Genomic DNA, 18,772 nt, shown 5'->3' with positions numbered 1-18,772 from the left:
CTGGAACTCAGTTTGTAGACCAGGCTGTCCTCGAACTCAGAAATCCGCCTGCCTCTGCCTCCCAAGTGCTGGGATTAAAGGCGTGCGCCACCACTGCCAGGCTAACAATGCTACTCTTAACCTACTGGCCCCAACCAATGCTATTTTTCCAAAAGGCCTTGGGGTGAGGGGAGAGGGTCCTGTGGAGGGAAGGGAGGGCATGGTGGCAGAGAAGGCCCAGCGCCTTGGAGGGGGAGTAGAAGAGTCACTCTAGCCCAGGAAAGAGTGCAAGACCAGCCAGGCAGCAAAGCAAAACTTCATCACAAACCTTATCTGGATGGGTTCTGATGAGATACTCAGAAGAGTTCTCGCCTAGCTTTATTTTGAGGTTGACTAAAGACAGGTATTTTACTCTTTGGATTAGATATATTGAGATTGGATGTATTGTAATCTCCTAGAGTAAAATGCATCCAATCTCAATATATCTAATCCAAAGAATTTTGTAAATCAACTCCTACTTAGGCAGACACATCCCTAAATTTGGGGTAAGATTCCCAAGAACTTTTTCAATGTTAATGTGCAAACAATGCTTGCTGAGACCCAGCAGAACAGAAAAAGACAAATGTAGAGACAGGGCCTCGAGTCTTCCAGGAGGCCCATGCACACACACAGTGCTGAGACACACAGGGAGCTTTGCACTGGCAGAGGACTAAGAAGGATTCGCACTGGACCAAAAGGCCAGTCTTCAATACCACTCAGATCAGTGATTCTCTAAGCAGCTGGGAGATGACGCCTTCTAAAGCCACAGTCCCAGTCGGTTTTCTAATTACTATGTTCTTGTTGACAGCCTCTCCTTAAGGCCCTGCTTCCTAGCTGGAATCACTGCAGTGTCACTCACTATAACCTGTCACACTCAGACAAAACATTCCCACATGCTACAGCCAAAGCCCAACTAAGTACTAATTTCACTGTACAACAGTATGCGTCCTTGGTGGCACATGCCTATAATTCCAGCTTTCAGGAAGCTGAGGCAGGAGGATTACATAGCAAGCTCCAGGCCACTCTTGATTATGGAGAGAAATTCTGTCTCATTAAAGAAAAACTGGGACTAGCCAGATGGCTCAGGGGTAAAGACACTTGTTCCCAAGGCTGATATCCTGAGCTGTCCCTGGAATCCACGTAAAGGAGAAGGAGACAGCTTCTGACCTGCGTGTGCACGCGCACACACACACACACACCCAAACACACTCAATTACATGTAATAATAATTTTTAATTAAGGACAGGTACAGTGGCACACATCTACAATCTCAGTACTTGGGAGGCAGAAGTTCAAGGTCATCCCCAGCTACACAGGGAACTGGAGGTCAACTTGAGCCACATGAAACCTATCTTAAAACAATGGTGGCAGAGATAGAGCAGGGGAGGAATAAGAATGGGTAGATCGCTGGGCGTGGTGGTGGTGGCGCACGCCTTTGATCCCAGCACTCGGGAGGCAGAGGCAGGCGGATTTCTGAGTTCGAGGCCAGCCTGGTCTACAAAGTGAGTTCCAGGACAGCCAGGGCTACACAGAGAAACCCTGTCTCAAAAAAAAAAAAAAAAAAAAAAAAAAAAAGAATGGGTAGATCATGTGAATGCCTCCTCTTATTCTCATCTATACATCTATAGTCCCATCGTGCACAGAGCTTTTTTTTTTTTTTTTTTAGTTTTTCGAGACAGAGTTTCCCAAGTAAAGATAGGTTATGGACTTGATCCTCTCGTCCTATGATACCCAACCCATCACAATGCTGCCTACCTGCTCCACACCTTCCACTTCTGGAATATAAAACTGCAGCATGTTCTGAATCCCGCTCTTCAGGGTGATGATGGAGCTGGGGCAGCTGGTGCAGGAGCCCTGGAGCTTCAGCCGCACGATGCCATCTTCAAAGCCTCTGTAGATCACATCGCCCCCATCCTCCTGCACAGTTGGCCTGAGCCCACAGGACATTCAGAACACATTAAAACAACAGATGCCTTCAATGAAAAAGATTAAGACAGTTCATTGGTGTGTGTGTGTGTATGTGTGTGTGTGTGTATGCACACGTGTGCACTGCACGCTTGCATGTGGTTCATTGATTGGTTTCGTGAGTAGGCAGAGGCCAGAAGACAACTTCAAGTGCTCTTCTAGGAACTGTTTATTTTGCTTTTTGAGATAGGGTCTCTCACTAAACAGAAATCCATATATTAGGCTAAGCTATTTCTGCCCAGCTTCTATTTTATTTTTTCCTTTTCAATTTGTGTTTTTATGCATTCATAAAATCAAAATCTTAAAAAAAACTTTTAAAAACTTTTACATTTTATATATATATATATATATATATATATATACACACACACACACATATATTGTTTGTTTTGTGTATGTGCATCTGCTTGCACCCATGCACCACAGTATGCATGGGGAAGGTTGTATATGTGCATCTGCTTGCACCCATGCACCACAGTATGCATGGGGAAGGTTGTGTATGTGCATCTGCTTGCACCCATGCACCACAGTATGCACAGGGAAGGTAAGGATGACTTGTGGGAGTCAGCTCTCTCCTTCCTCCATGTCCATAGGATAGAACTTGGGTTGTCAACCTTAGCAGGAGGTGACACTAGGGCATCTTGTCAGCCCTCTACACTATAAAATCTTCTCTGCCTTTCCAAGAGAAAGGCAGAATTTTACTATCATCTAATTTGTCTTTTCCTTGATCTTCCTGATGTTCTTGTGTCCTTGTGAATAAAAACAAGCAAAACCAAACCTGCCTAGCCAAGGCCATACAGATATTAATTTAATTTATTGTATTTATTTGTTTTGGGGGTGAACATATGCTGCTGTGGCAGCCACAGGATAACTTTTAGGGCTCAGTATTTTCCTTCTATCATGTGAGTCTCAGAGATGAAACTCGGGTCACCAGACTTGGCAACAAATAACCCAGTGAGCCACCTCAATGGACCTGTAGTATCTAATTGTAAGAATCCACCACAACTTCTTTGTTGAGCCAGATTAATATTGATATTGACACCTCACTCTGCCCCGGCCCATGCCCCGCCCTCTCCTTTGGTACTCTTGACAAACACTCCACCCCTGAAACTACATCCCCAGCCCTTCTGAGGAGCCTCCAGTTCCACTGTAGTCAGGAAACAGTTCTCAGGCTGCAGATGGGGCTCAGAGAGAACAAGCTTAGAAAGTGCTCAAGGCCCTGGGTTTAATCCCCAACACCAAACAGCAAAGCCTGATCAATATTCTCAGTGAACGTAACTCTGAAACTAGGTAAGGGCTGCTGTTTGAACAAGCATACAAGCTGCTCTAGTGTGTGAGCCAGTGCACATGGAAATAATATCCCATTCTTGCCGTGTGCACTGCACATATGTCATCATCTAGTCAATTGTTAAATCACATGTTCAAAACTCTATCTTAGGCTGGGTAAGGTGATTTATATCTTTACTTCCAGTCACCAGAAGGCAGAGACAGACAGTCTTCTGCAAATGGAGATCGACTGGGTGTATATACAGCAAGTATCAGGGCAGCCAGGACTATACAGTAAAACCTTATGTAAAAAAATACATAAACAAAAATAATAAAATTGAAAACTCTCTCTTTCCTATTTTTGTACTTTGTTAGACAGAGGTATCAATTTGCTCTCATACCTATGAGATATTAGTGCCCCTTCTCATCTGTCAAATATTCCTCATTTATTTTGAATCTGTGCTCTTAGATGGTTAGACTACATTCCTGGTAGCAAACATCCTGTGTGTGACGCGTCCACAGCTGTCAGTCAGCACGCTGTGCTCTGGTGTCTGTGCAGGTCCAGAGGCTCTCAGGATAAGTCTGAATGCTATGCAGCTCTCCAGCTTTTTTTTTTTTTTTCTTCAGTGTTTCTGTCTTTGTATTTAAGTCGTGAATCCCTGATAAGGAACTGGAGTTGGGTTCCCCATATTCTGACAAGTTCAGCCTTTGTTAGCCATTATATGTGCCATTAAATCACCTGCCAAATCCTGCATAATGTTTACTGTTTCCAATCTGTATCCTTTTGCACTGAACAAGGACGCTTTTGTCATCTTGCCTTCCACACAGCTGTTCCTTATTATAGACGTTTTACTGATCTGTCACTGCCAACCTACCTACTTCTACAGCTCCCAAACAAGGCTTCTGCTCACACTCCCCTTCCTCTTGGACACGTATCTTACTTCTGTGCCATTATGGCCCTGGACACTAATGTGCTCTGTTCTCTCCCGACTCCTCCTGTGGTGTGCTTCCACATAGATTCTTTACTACTGCTCTACATTTTAGTGTGACACACTCCTTCACCTGGGGCACATCTCACTGAAATTAATCTAACGAGTTCTTCATTTATTATATTTTTGTTCCATAAAATTTTTAGATTCCTGTTCTTCCAGGAATTCATCTTTTCATTTATTTTTTTTCTAATATTTTGTTTTGTTTTTCAAGACAGGGTTTCTCTGTGTAGCTCTGGCTATCCTAGAACTCACTCTTTAGACTAGACTGGCCTTGAACTCACAGAGATCTGCTTGCCTTTGCCTCCCTAGTGCTAGAATTAAAGGTGTGTGCCACCACCACCTGGCCACTTAGCCAGCCTCTTACTATTAAATATCTAGATATTTAATAAATATTTAAATAATTAAAGAAGAATACATTTTCTTAAAAAATCTGGACTTCAGGGCTAGAGAAATGGCTCAGCAGTTAATTAACTGCTCTTCCAGAAGTCCTGAGTTCAATTCCCAGCAACCACATGGTGGCTCACAACCATCTGTGATGAGATCTGGTGTGTCTAAAGACAGCTACAGTGTACTCACATAAATAATTAATAAATCTTTTTTAAAAATCTGAACTCGGGCTAGTGAGATGGCTCAGTGGGTAAGAGTACCCGACTGCCCTTCCAAAGGTCTGGAGTTCAAATCCCAGCAACCACATGGTGGCTCACAACCATCCGTAACAAGATCTGATGCCCTCTTCTGGAGTGTCTGAGGGCAGCTACAGTGTATTTACATATAATAAATAAATCTTTAAAAAAAAAAATCTGGACTCAATGGTCTGCTGTGAGAAAAGTGGACAGGCTGTTCACTATTCTTGTGTTTATTCCTGCTTTTTGTTTGTTTGCCTTGCTTTTGAGGCACCTTCTCACTGTGTGTACCAGGCTAGTCTCAAAACTCACAGAGATCCTACCTGTTTCCCTAGGGACTAAAGGAGAGTGCCGCCAAGCCTGGCTTCTGTCTTTCCTCTTTTTGTGGCAGTTGCTACATGGGTGTTACTCTCTTCACGATCCTCACAAATATGTTCCTAAACAGACTGTGAGGCAAACTCCTCTTGCCTCTATCCACGTGTTGTAATGGCTAAACACTGAGGCACAGCTCTCTATGTTTAACTGCAGTGATGACCTATGCTGGTTTACACTGATTATGGATCTGGAGCCCTGCTCCAATCTCCTGATGAAAGCTTGCTGCTTGAATAAGAACTGTGTCTGCAGCACTAGATTTCAGGACACGGGGCGTTGGGTAGGGGGATGTTAATACCTACCGTATTCTAGTATCTAACAGTTCTTTAATCATTGCCACGACTTCGTCATCTTCCTCAGAACCTAGAAAAATCGTTTTTGAAGTCATATAAGCATAAAACAGGAAGGTTTGACATAAAAGCATAGTCAAGCATGGTGGCACTCAAGTAGACAGAGAAAGGTCACAGTCCAAGGCCAGCCTGGTCCACATAGGAAGTTCCAGGTTGGGTAGATTTAGCAGGACCCTGTTTCAAAATCCAAAACAAAAGAAAAAAAGTCATAGAAAAAACTCACCCTCTTAGCAGCAATCCTTCAGCTAGAAGGCCTTCCCCCTCACACTGTATCAAAGCGCTTGGAGGTGGGGTCGGGGAGAGAGCTAGCCGCTGATGCTGACAGAACATTTGGTATTGTCCTCTCAACAGCCCATCACCAGCTTTCTATGTGTAAATGCTGTCCTTCCTAATCTGTCCAAAAGATGATTATCTGCAATTATCAAGTTAAAAAGCAAGCAGCTGGGGGGGGGGGTCGTGGAACCCTCATCTCCACAAAGGACAACCAAAGAGATGAGAGGGGCCGTGCTGTCCTGCTGCTGCTCACATCACACTGGAATGTGGCTTATAGAAGCATATAGAGCTGGTAGCTGAGCTGGGGTGAGACAGACAGAAGGACCAGGGTGAGGGACAGCCCCAGGGGAACGAGGCTGGAGGTGAGGAGCTGGAGCAGCAGGGCGGGATGCAGTGGCAGGATGCAGGGCGGGATGCAATGCAGGAAGCAGGTTAAGTTATGTTGTAACTCAGAGTCGGCCCCAGCAAAAGGCCAACAGGCTATTGCTAGACAAATGTCTCTGCCTCTTTATTATTAAACCTCAAGCTGGTTCCCCCCCCCAAAAAAAACTTGCAATATACTACATACAGTTTTGCATTCTTTTTTTTTTTTTTTTTTTTTTTTTCGAGACAGGGTTTCTCTGTATAGCCCTGGCTGTCCTGGAACTCACTTTGTAGACCAGGCTGGCCTCGAACTCAGAAATCTCCCTGCCTCTGCCTCCCAAGTGCTGGGATTAAAGGCATGTGCCACCACTGCCCAGTAATACAGTTTTGCGTTCTTAATACTTCCTTTAAAAATGGGTCTAAAGCAACTATAGAAGAATTAACACTGTTTCTTGTCAGCCGGGTGTGGTGGCGCACGCCTTTAATCCCAGCACTTGGGAGGCAGAGGCAGGCGGATTTCTGAGTTCGAGGCCAGCCTGGTCTACAGAGTGAGTTCCAGGACAGCCAGGGCTGTACAGAGAAACCCTGTCTCGAAAAACCAAAACACTGTTTCTTGTCACCTTCTCCAGAAAAAGTTAACATCTGTTGAATCAGAGTGGAAGCAACTTTGTGCCTTATGAATGGTGTTTCTGAATTCTCAAAATTTTTCATAATTAAAAATTTTAGTTTTGTATAATATATTTAATGTTCACACAAATTTTAAAAATTGAGAAAACAGTATATATGAAGTTCTGTATGAAATTTTGTCTCATGTAGAATTGGTTCCAGAGCCAAATGCATTCAATGATAAAAGTTAGCCCATTGCCCTTGGCTGTCCCCCAGAACTAGACGGTAAGCTCCTCCTGCTGAAGACACAGCTCTGGTCACAAGACATAGAACAGAAGCTGGGACTGACACAAAGTTCCTTGCCTGCAGGCCAGCTCACAGCCAGAAGGTGCTGCGCAGGCAGCTGGGCGAGATCTGGGTCAACCCTCTGGCTCGGCACGGCCCGTATGCCACACCACTGACCAGGTCGGAAAAACACTGCTCACCGCCTGCTCTAACAGTGGCAAGCCCCGTGTGGGGTAACCAAGTGCTTTCTGATTGGAACTGAGGCGAGCTCCACTGGAGGGAAGTCATATCTGGTATTGGAACCTGGTCAAAAACTTGTGGCGAGGTGGTCATAGACCCTTATGGGGAAGCTACAACTGTTTTACTAAATAGACATAATGTGCTCACCAAGTTTCTTTTTAAATGATCATATTGATGCCCACAGATTAGCACTGCTATCTGGTTTGGTCAGAGTAGCTCTTCATGCAGTAGCTGTCAAAGTGCTAAGCCTAAGTGACTGTTGAATGCTCAGCCCTAAGTGGGACAGCCTTACCAGCAGACTGGGAGCACATCAAGGAGAGCTGGGGGAGGGGCAGAAGGACTGTAAGAGCTGTGGAATGCCACCCGGCTGTTTTTCTAGAGGACCTAGGTTTGGTTCCTAGCACCCACATGGTGGCTTGCAATTATCTGTAACTCTAATTTCAGGGGATCTGATGCCCTCTCCTGACCTCCAACAGCACCCCCCCACACACACACACATGCAAGTGAAACACCCTGGGGTGTGGAAGGAGACTCTTATGAGGTCACACCCTCCCTGGGGACCTACACATAGTTATTGTTGGGGAGGAAGGATATCGTCTACGGTGGTGTCTCCATTGGTAAGGTGCCAGTGCTTCTGTCAGCAGCACTAGCAGGCCTCATGTAAGCCTCTCACAAGATGAAGCAGCATGAGGGTGGAGTAGGGGTTGGTGGGAAGAGGAAGAGTCATCACGAGTGAGGGAGACAAGAAGGAGCAATAGAGGGTGATTGGATCAAAACACATTGCATACATGTATAAAAGGCCATAATTGAATCCATGTCAAATAATTAATATGTAAATAACTCTAATAAAAACATTTTAAAAGTCTGTATTCCGTCACTTGCAATCCAGGTGAATTGGAATGAGGTAGGAAGTCAATAAAGACTGGACAAGCACCGACAGACCAACCTGCTTCTCCCGGAGGCGGAGGCGTCTCCTCTGTCACTAGGGGTAAGCCAGATGCAAAGAAGTCCATAATTGTTGCATAAATATCTGGTTTCAGTAAATTCCAGTCTAACTCTTCATTCTCCTATAATCACATCGAAGAAGCATGTTGCATTTCCAGCCAAGTGCAGGACAAATACAGATTCCCACCTTTTTTTTTTTCCATTTTGAGACAGGGTCTCACTGTGCAGCTCAGACGACCTGGAAATCACTACATACACCAGACTAGCAGAGAGAGATCCGCGCTCCTACCTCGAGTGCCGGAGTTAGAGGTGTGTACCACCACAGCGAGTTCACAGTGTCACTGCACAAAAGTGAACTGTGCAAATACACACTCATCAGATGTGCACATGTGTCAAAAGAATGACTAAGTACACACCCTTTCAGAGAGAGCATGTGCACTGTGGTTTCCGATAGAGCACACAGGCAATTTGTTCATAATGTTTACTTGATTCCTTTTTCATCCATTAACTCACAGAAAGAATTAGTAAAAATATAGCTTAGGACAGGCAAGATGACTCAGTGGGTAAGAGCACTTGCTACCAAGCTGGCAACCTGAGCTCAATGCCCACATGGTAGAAGGAGAGAGAACTACCTCTTGTAAGTTGTCCTCTGATCTATGGATGCCTGAACACAAACAAACACACACACAAAATAATACATGGAATTAAAACATTTAAAATTTTAAAAATTGTATAAAAGATAAATTTGATTCCAGTAGCCTGGAAGCTGCTAAGGTTATATCCTGTCATGGTCAGTCCTGTAATCTTGGACACTGCATTCAACCTGCTGAGGCTCACGTATTTCATCTGAATTGCTGAGGCTACTGGATAACAGTTATACCTGGAGCATAGGGACCAGGCGTGGTGGCGCACGCCTTTGATCCCAGCACTCGAGAGGCAGAGGCAGGTGGATTTCTGAGTTCAAGGTCAGCCTGGTCTACAAAGTGAGTTCCAGGACAGCAAGGGCTATACAGAGAAACCCTGTCTCAAAAAACAAAACAAAACAAAACAAAACAAAAAGAATGAAAACTCTAGGTTGGTATGATGGTATGTTTGTAATGCCAGCAACAGGAGGCCAAGGAAGGGAGGAAGGCCTCAGGTTTCAGGCCAGCCTGGACTACACAGCAAGAAAACCAAAGAGTAATGAACATTCCAGAGCGAGACACTGGACTCAGAAAAAGCTGAAAGCTGGAGAGTCTCACTTACACTCTGAGGACTGTACCTTTGTNACTGTGATGAAATCTGGTCCAAAGAAGACGCTTTTCACACCTTCAATCCTGAATAACTGCCTGGAACACACACACACACACACACACAAAAAGAAAAAGCATCTCATGAAAGAAGAGAAACAGATACAGAAGTGGAAAAAAAACATTACCAAACCACCATAAACTGTCCCCAAACAGTCTCTGGTTAAAAAGCTGTCAACTCAAGATGGCTGTGTCCCTTGCTACCCTACAGTCACCTGTCTTGCTCCAGCTACTTGCCCAAGAGCAACAGCACAGTTGCTTCTCAAAGATTCTCATAAATCTGACCAGCAGGTGTTTTATTGCTCCTCCACCCCCGATAGCCACTCATTCAACAGACAACTGACATCTCTAAGTGCTAGGTTCTAGGAAGGCAGAAGGCAGACTGGCCTCTCCTTAGGAGCTTACAGCAAAAACATTCCCTAAAACAGCTTAGGGACTGCAACAGTGAAGAGGTCAGTAAACTCCATGAATACAAAAAACAGGATTTTTTTTTCCCCTTCTTTTATGTGGCTGTAAAAAACTGAACCCAGTGCTCAGTCTCTGCTCAGTGGGAGCTCTACTGGGTAGCTCTCTATATTCCTAGTGAAGCTGTTTTGTTTTTGTTTTTGTTTTTGTTTGTGTGTGTATGTTAAAACGGGGCCTCACTGTGTAGCCCAGGCTAGCCTCAAATTCCCAGTCCTTCTATGCCACCTCGGTGCTGGGCTTTTGGGCATGTGTTACCACACGGGGCTACATTAACTAATTTTTTATGTAAATATTTCAACAATACATAAACAGTTAAGGACAAGCATCACAGCATAGCCTCTAATCCCAGAACTCAAGAAATGGAGGCAAAACGATCAACGGTCCAAGGCTAGCCTGAGCTATCTGAGAACCCTTCTCAAAAGAGCAAAAACCCCGGGCTGGAGAGATATCTCAGTGGTTAAGAACACTGACTGCTCTTCCAGAGGTTCTGAGTTCAATTCCCAGCAATCATATAGTGGCTCACAACCATCTGTAATGGAATCCGATGCCCTCTTCTGGTGTGTCCAAAAAGAGCAACAGTGTGCTTACATACATTAAAAAAATAATAATAAGCCGGGCGTGGTGGCGCACGCCTTTAATCCCAGCACTTGGGAGGCAGAGGCAGGCGGATTTCTGAGTTCTAGGCCAGCCTGGTCTACAGAGTGAGTTCCAGGTAAGCCTGGGCTATACAGAGAAACCCTGTCTCGAAAAAGCTTAAAAAAAAAAAAAATAAAGAGCAAAACCACTAAAAAATTACAATCAAATTAATTAAAGTTAAAATTCTAGGTTGTTCTTCTGGTGTACATTTCTCTAAGAACTGTCATGGAGGTATTTGCTCTTTTTATTTAGGTGGAGGGTTATACAAGTATTATCACACTGTACCACTGTTCTACAACTTGCACGCCCAGATTCAACTACAGTACTGCGCACAGAGACACAGACACAGGCAGACACAGGACGTGTCTGTCTCTGTAGATCGTACAAGTGTGCTTCACTTGCTCGTGTGCATGCATGCATGTGTGTGCAATTAAACTAACACACAGCCCTAGCAAACCTTATCTGCCTGTGTGGCTGTTACCTGAAGTTACAGTCTTCTTTTGAAAAAACCCAGCATGGAGCTGTGAAATCAACTAAATAGTGATGAGGAATTTGTTGTTTAACAAAATTAAACTAAATAACAAAAAGAAATGTTAAAAGATGAGAATGCCTATTACCTAGGTTTTTTTGTTTGTTTATTTGTTTGTTGGTTGTTTTTTTTTGTTTTTGTTTTTTCAAGACAGGGTTTCTCTGTGTAGCCCTGGCTGTCCTGGAACTCACTTTGTAGACCAGGTTGGCCTCGAACTCAGAAATCCACCTCCCTCTGCCTCCCTACCTGGTTATTTTTAAAATGATTATTTTATTTACTTATTGGCTTGGTTTGTTTGTTTGGGGGCTTTTTGTTTTCATTTGTTTATTTTTTTGAGGCAGGGTTTCTCTGTGTAGCCCTGGCTGTCCTGGAACTCTTTCGGTAGGCCAGGCTGGCCTCAAATTCAGAGCTCTGCCTGCCTCTACCTCCTGAGTGCTGGGCCTGCCCCACCATGCCTGGCTTTCTGTTATTATTTTTATTTATGTGTATGCACATGCAGTGTCTGAAGAGGCCAGAAGAGGGCACTAGATCCCCTTGGAGCTGGAGTAAGTGATGGAAACTTGCACTAGCCTCCTCTGCAAGAGCAGCAAGTGCTCTTAGGCACCTCTGCTTTACCTATGGTCATGTGAAAGGGTGGAAGTACCCAGTGGGCATTTGTCTTATGCACACATGCACACAGGTATGTTCACCAAGTCATTGCATACACATTGCTTACTTATGTTTGTATCAAAAGCACCAATAAATGTTCTACAGTGCATTCTGAGAAATGGCGTGTTTAAGTCAGGAAAATGGTACACATTTATAAACTAGGAATCTGAAAAACAGCTTGTGAGCTTCACTTTTGCCTGCTGTCAGTCATGTACAGCAGGTCACCTATGCCTTCTTCAGGTGCTCAGTAAGCAGTATCAGCACAGGGATTTAATTTGGTATTAGGGTGCGACCCAGCGGCAGGACACAGATTTAGCATGCACAGGCCTGCAGTCAACCACTTTCTTCACACAACAGAGATAAGGAAGAAGTGAGGAGGGCAGGGAAGGCGGGGAGCAGGAGGAGCAGGCAGCAGTAGCTCTCTGACCCTGATTCCAGTGCATCGGCGTGAATGACGGCCTGCAGTGCGTTCAGAAGAGGCCTGGCACGCGTTTCCACTCTGGCATGTAACACGGCTCTTGGGAACTTAGAAACTGTCCTCATTGATTTTTAAAAGGTCACCTCCTATCTGACAACTGTAATAATTTAAGGTTCTGAATGAAAATCTAGAACCTTGGCTATGCTTTCAGAGTTCAAGCTGGGTGAAGTGGCACACATCTGTAATCCCAACTCCTAGGAAGTGGAGGCAGGAGGAGTTGGAGGCCATCTTCAGGTGCACAGTGAGTTCGTGACCAGCCTAGAGAAGTGCAGGAGAAAACGCCCGGGTGGATAAAGTGCAAGGGACACAAGGGGAGGGTCTGAGTTCAGATCCCTAACAGACCGTCTAAAAGTAAGAGAGAATAACAAAGGACTCTCAAGGTCAGCCCTGGCCTTTGTATGTGCACATACTCACACAAACTCATACTGTGCACACTCACACATTCACAAAAACTCACACTGTACACTTACACATCCATACAAACTCACACTGTGCACACACACACACATTCACACAAACTCACACTCCATACTTTTACATTCACACAAACTCACACTTGGCACACTCACACATTCACACAAATTCATATGTGCATACTCAGTTACACAAACTCACACTTGCACACACATACATACATACATACATACACTTTTTTTTTTTACCATTTAGAGATTTGGATCAGAATTTTCATAATTACCCATTTTGGTGAATTTTCTTAAGTAAAAATATTATATATAATAATAAAATAAAATTTAAGTATTCAGGCTATAGAACTGTCAAATACACTCCTGAGGAGAAAGCTTTTGTAATTTCAACTCAATTCTTCTAAAACCAGCCCTGCCCACAAACTGTGCCAGCCCTGCAAGGCTGCCTACCCACAGAGGACGGCTTTGCTTCCGGGTAAAGCCAGCAGAAACAGTACCTGGCCAGAGGGGAGCGGAAAGCCGCAGCAGGGCTGGGGAAATCCATGGTCCTCGTCTCAAGAACCGGCTTTCCTGGTATAAACTTTAAGCTGTTGGGATTTGGGGTGTCTTGTGTTTGAATAAACATGAATCGTACTGAAAAAGAGAAAGAATGTTATGCTTGAAAAAACAGTTTAAGTTATGGTCAACAACTTTTTTTTTTTAAGATTTATTTATTTTTATTTTATATGTCTGAATGTGGATGGCTGTAAGTTACCACGTGGGTGCTAGGAATCAAACCTGGCCCTTCTGCAAGAGTAGTGCTCCAACCACTGGGCCATCTCTCTAGCTCCTGGAAGTGCTCAACTGTTAGAGAAACAGAAGTAAGAAACATTGGGGAAATGACCTCACAAGCTTTATCTCCCATGCTGACCAGAGAGATCCTAAAAAGCTGAAGGGCTTGAACCTGAAGGTCACTGAGATGCCCGTGCCTCCAAGCAAGGAAAGTCTGCTGTCACAGGCAGCAGTGTTAGAAATGAAACTTAAAGGAAAGACTGCCACTACTTTCTATTCTGAACCTGTCATTTTCTGTAGGTTTGTTGTTTAAGACAGGATCTCTTATCTAGTCTTGGCCAGCCTGGAACTCACTCTGTAGACCAGGCTGGCCTCAAACTCAGAGAAATCTGCCTGCCTCTGCCTACAGAGTGTTGGGTTTGAAAGTGTGTGCTCCCAAGCCTGGCTTTGTATTTTGCTGTCTTAATGAATTCCTGGTGACCAAGATCACGGTATTCATTGGGCATCTCACTGAAGCTGAAGGACTAAATCTGGCTGTACCCTACTCACCACACCGAGTAATCCCGATCTACGGAAAAGGGGCTTTAGAAACGCCAGAGGATGAAAGTATAAATGTAAAACCAAAGTAAGTCAAAACAAAATCTCATTTGTAAGCTAGAATCCGGCAGACACAGTAGGGCTGTGGCTGAGGTGGAGCTGGAGGCTGAGGAGGAGGAGCCTGTGTTCACAGTCTCAGCAGGGTGCAGCAGGCTCCAGGCCAGCCTGGGGCAGTTAGCAAGGGCCTCTAAAAGCAAAACAAAACAAAAGCAAAAACAAACCAAACAACCCACACGATCTATTTACCCAAGGGGAGAAAAATTCAGACCGCTATAGTATCACCACACAGCTTTTCTCTCTTAACATAAATAAGCTGCCTCAAAGACTAATCTCAATACATATCCAACCAAATCACTCCAGTTATATTCTAAACTCAGTTTAATTAGGTATTTTGAAAACAACTCCACATACATACAAGTAACATTATATGACCTTAACAGGTTATACTTAGGAATATATATGTATATGCAAACACACATATTCATACTATAACACCTGTAGAAAAAGGGGGCTGTGAATTTGAAGGAGAGTGGGAAGAAGTATATGGAGGGTTTAGAGAGAAGAAAGGGGAGGGAGAAACATTGTTATTAAAGTACAATCTCAAAAGTAAACAATCAATCAATCAACTCCTAGCACTAACATCCAGCCAGACACTTCTGAAAGTGTCCTGAGTTAGGACAGGATAGGACAAAGTGAAGTGCTTTCCCCTTTGGGAGCGATACTATACAGGTCCCTAAGTAGGCAGGCATGGGCTCCTGTACAACACAGACAAGAACTGAAAGCCACTGTCAAAGACTGAAGTCAGTGGGTGTTCAAGTAGAAAAGGCTTCAACACCACAAAGTGAGGTTCCACAAAAGTTAACCAGTTAAAGTGGGCTGACGTACTGAGTTCTCAGTATTCACATCCAAGGCATTTCGTGATTCAAGGAAACATTCCTCACCTCCAGGCTGCAGAAGAATTAAGACTTCTTACAGAGTCAAGTCATGCCCCTAGCCACCCTCCATCTCACCCCAGACCATGGCCACGGGAAGGTGCACGAGGCAGCAAGAAGAAAGGGTTAATCTTGATCACATCAAGCCATGCACACCCACACCTTTCCAAGCTTCCCCAATGCTGCAATGACTACATTTCAAATTACATTCAAGAGCAGATACTAGTAGGTTTGATTAAAGGCAGGAATTCACCGCTGTACAGATATTCCTATAGAAACAGAGAAAGCAGTACCTTAAAATACACACGATTCTCTCAAACACAAACCTACCTGTAACTTCTTACTTAAAAGATTTCATTTTAGACATTATTTATTGAGCAACTCATGGTCTAAAAATGTGTTTTCAAGACATTGAGATTCCACAAGTCTACAGCTAATGCCCTCTGACTAATAACAGTAAAGTATGGTTTTACCAAAGGGAGGGGGTAGGGATGGACAGGAAACCACTGGATCCTTTTTCTAAGCCTCTGAATTGAAAATTGACAAATTCTTGGGCTGTTGAGAGGGCTCAGGGGGTAAAAGTGTTTGCTACCAAGGCAAAGGCCTGAGCTCAATTCCCCTGAGCCCACATGGTAGGAGAGATCTGGCTTATGCAAACTGTCCTCTGACCACCACACATGCAGTGTGGCACACTCACACACACGCAAATGCATTTTAATTAAAAAAAAAAAAACTTTAGAATGACCATTAACACTAGCACTGTACCTGTGTTACACAAGGGTATGCGCAGCGGGAAAAGTGGTCTCCGTACATATTGGTGCAGAGGTTGTTTCTTAAAGGTGTGTGGAGTCGCTACATGACAGAACCTACATTTGAAACAAAGAGTGACATGGTCAGGAATCTAAACTGCTTTGTTGTTTTGAAACAGGCCTCACTCTGTAACCCAGACGGCCTCATGACTCACAAACGTCTGTGGCATTCTGTCTCTGCTTCCTTATACTGGAATTACAGACATGAGCGCCACACCCAGCAAGCAGGATCATCTTTTATCGACAATTTATACTCCTCTTGTGTATATCAAACCGCTAAGATTTAAACATAACCAGTAATAAAAATAATTAGGGAGTTAACTTTCCATTTTCTATCTGCAACATTATTTCTGCTTCAGCAAATGATACAATTAAAAAGAGGTAAAGCCGGTGGTGGTGGTGGTGGTGGTGGTGGTGGTGGTGGTGGCGGCGGCGGCGCAGGCCTTTAATCCCAGCACTCCGGAGGCAGAGGCAGGCAGATTTCTGAGTTCGAGGCCAGCCTGGTCTACAAAGTGAGTTCCAGGGCACCAAGGGCCTGTCTCGAAAAACCCTGTCTCGAAAAACCAAACCAAAGTAAAGGGCCTGGGGAGATGGGTCAACAGTTAAGTACACGGGGAGATGGGTCAACAGTTAAGTACACATGTTGCTCTTGTAGAGGGTCTGGATTTGGCTCCCAGAACTTTCATGGTAGCTCATAACTCCAGTTTCAAGGGCATCAGGCATGCATGTGACAAGCATACATACATTCAGGCAAAACACTGATATGCATAAAAGAAAAACACTGGTTAAACCACATGGAAACTCACTTGGTTGGTAACTGGAAGTACACACTAACATCATGGTATCAGAATCTGAAATGTACTGACAAAGGAATTGACATCTGTAGCCCCAGCCAGGTGTGGTGGTGCACGCCTTTAATCCTAGCACTTGGGAGGCAGAGGCAGGTGGATTTCTGAGTTCGAGGCCAGCCTGGTCTACAGAGTGAGTTCCAGGACAGCTTGGGCTACACAGCGAAACCCTGTCTTGAAAAACTAAAAAAAAAAAAAAAGAAAGAAAGAAAAGAAAAGAAAAAGAAAAAGAAAAGAGAAAGAAATCTGTAGCCCCAGACCTCAGCCACAGGATGGCTTTGTACTCCCTCCCTCCCGCCCTCCTTTTTCTTTTTTTCATTTTAGTTTTTTGAGTCAGGGTTTCTCTGTGTAGCCTTGGCTTTCCTAGAACTCTCTTGTTGTCCAGGCTGGCTTCATAACTCAGAGATCTGCCTGCCTCTGCCTGCCTAGTGCTGGTACCAAAGACATGTGTCACCACCACTGGCTTACTTTTTCTTTTAAAGGTTTAAAAACTGGGTAGCATAGTCACATGGCTGAAAATAGCTAAGGAAAAAACCACATAGCCAACGAGAAACTTTCCCTTGTCTGTCTCACAGCAGTCACCTGGAGAGTAGCCCACCGGTCAGTCTCCTGGGAAAGGCTGGGAGTGCAGCTCACGGGACAGTGCTCGCCTAGCATTTGGTTTGAGAGTCCCAGATTTGGGAAGGGGGGGGAAAAGCAAAAAAAAAAAAAAAAAAGCATCTCATACCTGGCCCCACATAAGGGGCCTGCCTTCCGAAGTCCACTAAAAACAATGCATACAATTTTCGTGATAGGTAAGGTGTACATGAAGAAACGAGCTCTACGTTTAGACAGTTTCTATTCCCATGGTATCTCATTAAGTACAAATGTCGCAAAATTTAAAGTCAGAAACTCCACTGAAATATTTAGGATAAAGGACACCTGCTTCATTCCAACGATTCAAAGTCTAAAGTCTAATAGAACACATGCGATTGCCAAGAGCAGCCAACATTCTATATGCCTGATGGGGAGGGAGCATTAGCCCCGCGTTGGACCTTCACTTCACTCTGATACAGAAGCACTGACTGGCTGTTCTCAAAGCTTCATCGAATTAAAAACGAACGGAGCGTTTCCTTTTCCTGAAAGTAACTCCTGCTAGAAAGGGAGATTATCTAAAAAGAGCTGACTTGAGTCCCCCCCCCTTCTTTTCTTTTTTTAATTTTGAGACTGGGTATCACTATGTAGACCAGGCTGGCCTTGAACACAGAGATCTACCTGCCTGAAGTGATTACATGAATTGTCCTCCAAGACCCTTTGTGGGAGCAAAACAGTCCAAGAGTAAAAACATCATACCCTTGAGACCAGAACAGGAGCAAACTACTGGAGTAAAATCAGTCCCTGAACACAGTTGGGAAGTAAGTCGTCCCCAGGAACCTTCCCAAAATACAAGCTACTGTTCAAATTCCATGTTATAAAAATGCCGATGACAGAAATAGCTAATTAAATGTCATACCCAGGAGAAGACCCCTTGCCAACCAGAGTCCCCAGTAAGTGTCTTGGATCCTGGGGTTACCCCAGGCTGATCTGCTGGATGGTGAGCCTGCTTTGGTGCTGTACCCTCTGGCTGCTTGCTCTCTTATGCTAGTACTATGTGCTGTATCCTTATTAGATGCACTCATTTGAAACAAAAGGCGTGCTCAGCATTGTAGATCACTCTCCCTAAGGAACCCCTTGCAATAAGGGCCACACCAGGCCACACAGTGAGCGTTCAGTAAATGGTGGCTGTTATCACTACGTAGTAACTAGTAACTACCGTTTAAGTGAATCGAGTGGATACTGCAGGATTTGGAAACACCCTAATATTTCAGTATTGATGTTTCTTCAACCCTGGGAAAAAGCAGCAAGCGTGGATGAACCAGAAGTATACTCTGGCAGGAAGTTTTGAAGTCTAAACGATCCTCAGTAAAGTAACTGAAGGGGAGTCATCGGAAACAGGTGGGAAGGGGGCAACCCACGAAATCCTTCTGTTAATCTGCTTTTTCTGCTTTTTTTTTTTTTTTTTTTTTTT

At 44.2% G+C, this 18,772-nt stretch overlaps 1 protein-coding gene across 1 annotated transcript in view; it reads right to left on the bottom strand.

The window, feature by feature from the left end:
- Positions 1-18,772, bottom strand: part of Nfu1 (NFU1 iron-sulfur cluster scaffold) — a 21,171-nt gene that overhangs the window by 1,551 nt on the left and 848 nt on the right. The window contains exons 2-7 of the mRNA XM_021190786.2: positions 15,834-15,934; positions 13,266-13,401; positions 9,560-9,626; positions 8,300-8,420; positions 5,539-5,599; positions 1,774-1,948 (exon numbers count right to left, since the gene is read on the bottom strand). Of these exons, the coding sequence (XP_021046445.1) occupies positions 1,774-1,948; positions 5,539-5,599; positions 8,300-8,420; positions 9,560-9,626; positions 13,266-13,401; positions 15,834-15,934 (661 nt within the window). The remainder of the gene's footprint in view (positions 1-1,773; positions 1,949-5,538; positions 5,600-8,299; positions 8,421-9,559; positions 9,627-13,265; positions 13,402-15,833; positions 15,935-18,772) is intronic.

The sequence above is a fragment of the Mus pahari genome, chromosome 2, assembly GCF_900095145.1.
Source record: "Mus pahari chromosome 2, PAHARI_EIJ_v1.1, whole genome shotgun sequence".
In the NCBI taxonomy this organism is placed as follows: domain Eukaryota; kingdom Metazoa; phylum Chordata; class Mammalia; order Rodentia; family Muridae; genus Mus; species Mus pahari.
Note: the sequence above shows the minus strand (reverse complement) of the source record. Positions and strands in the feature narration are given on the sequence as shown.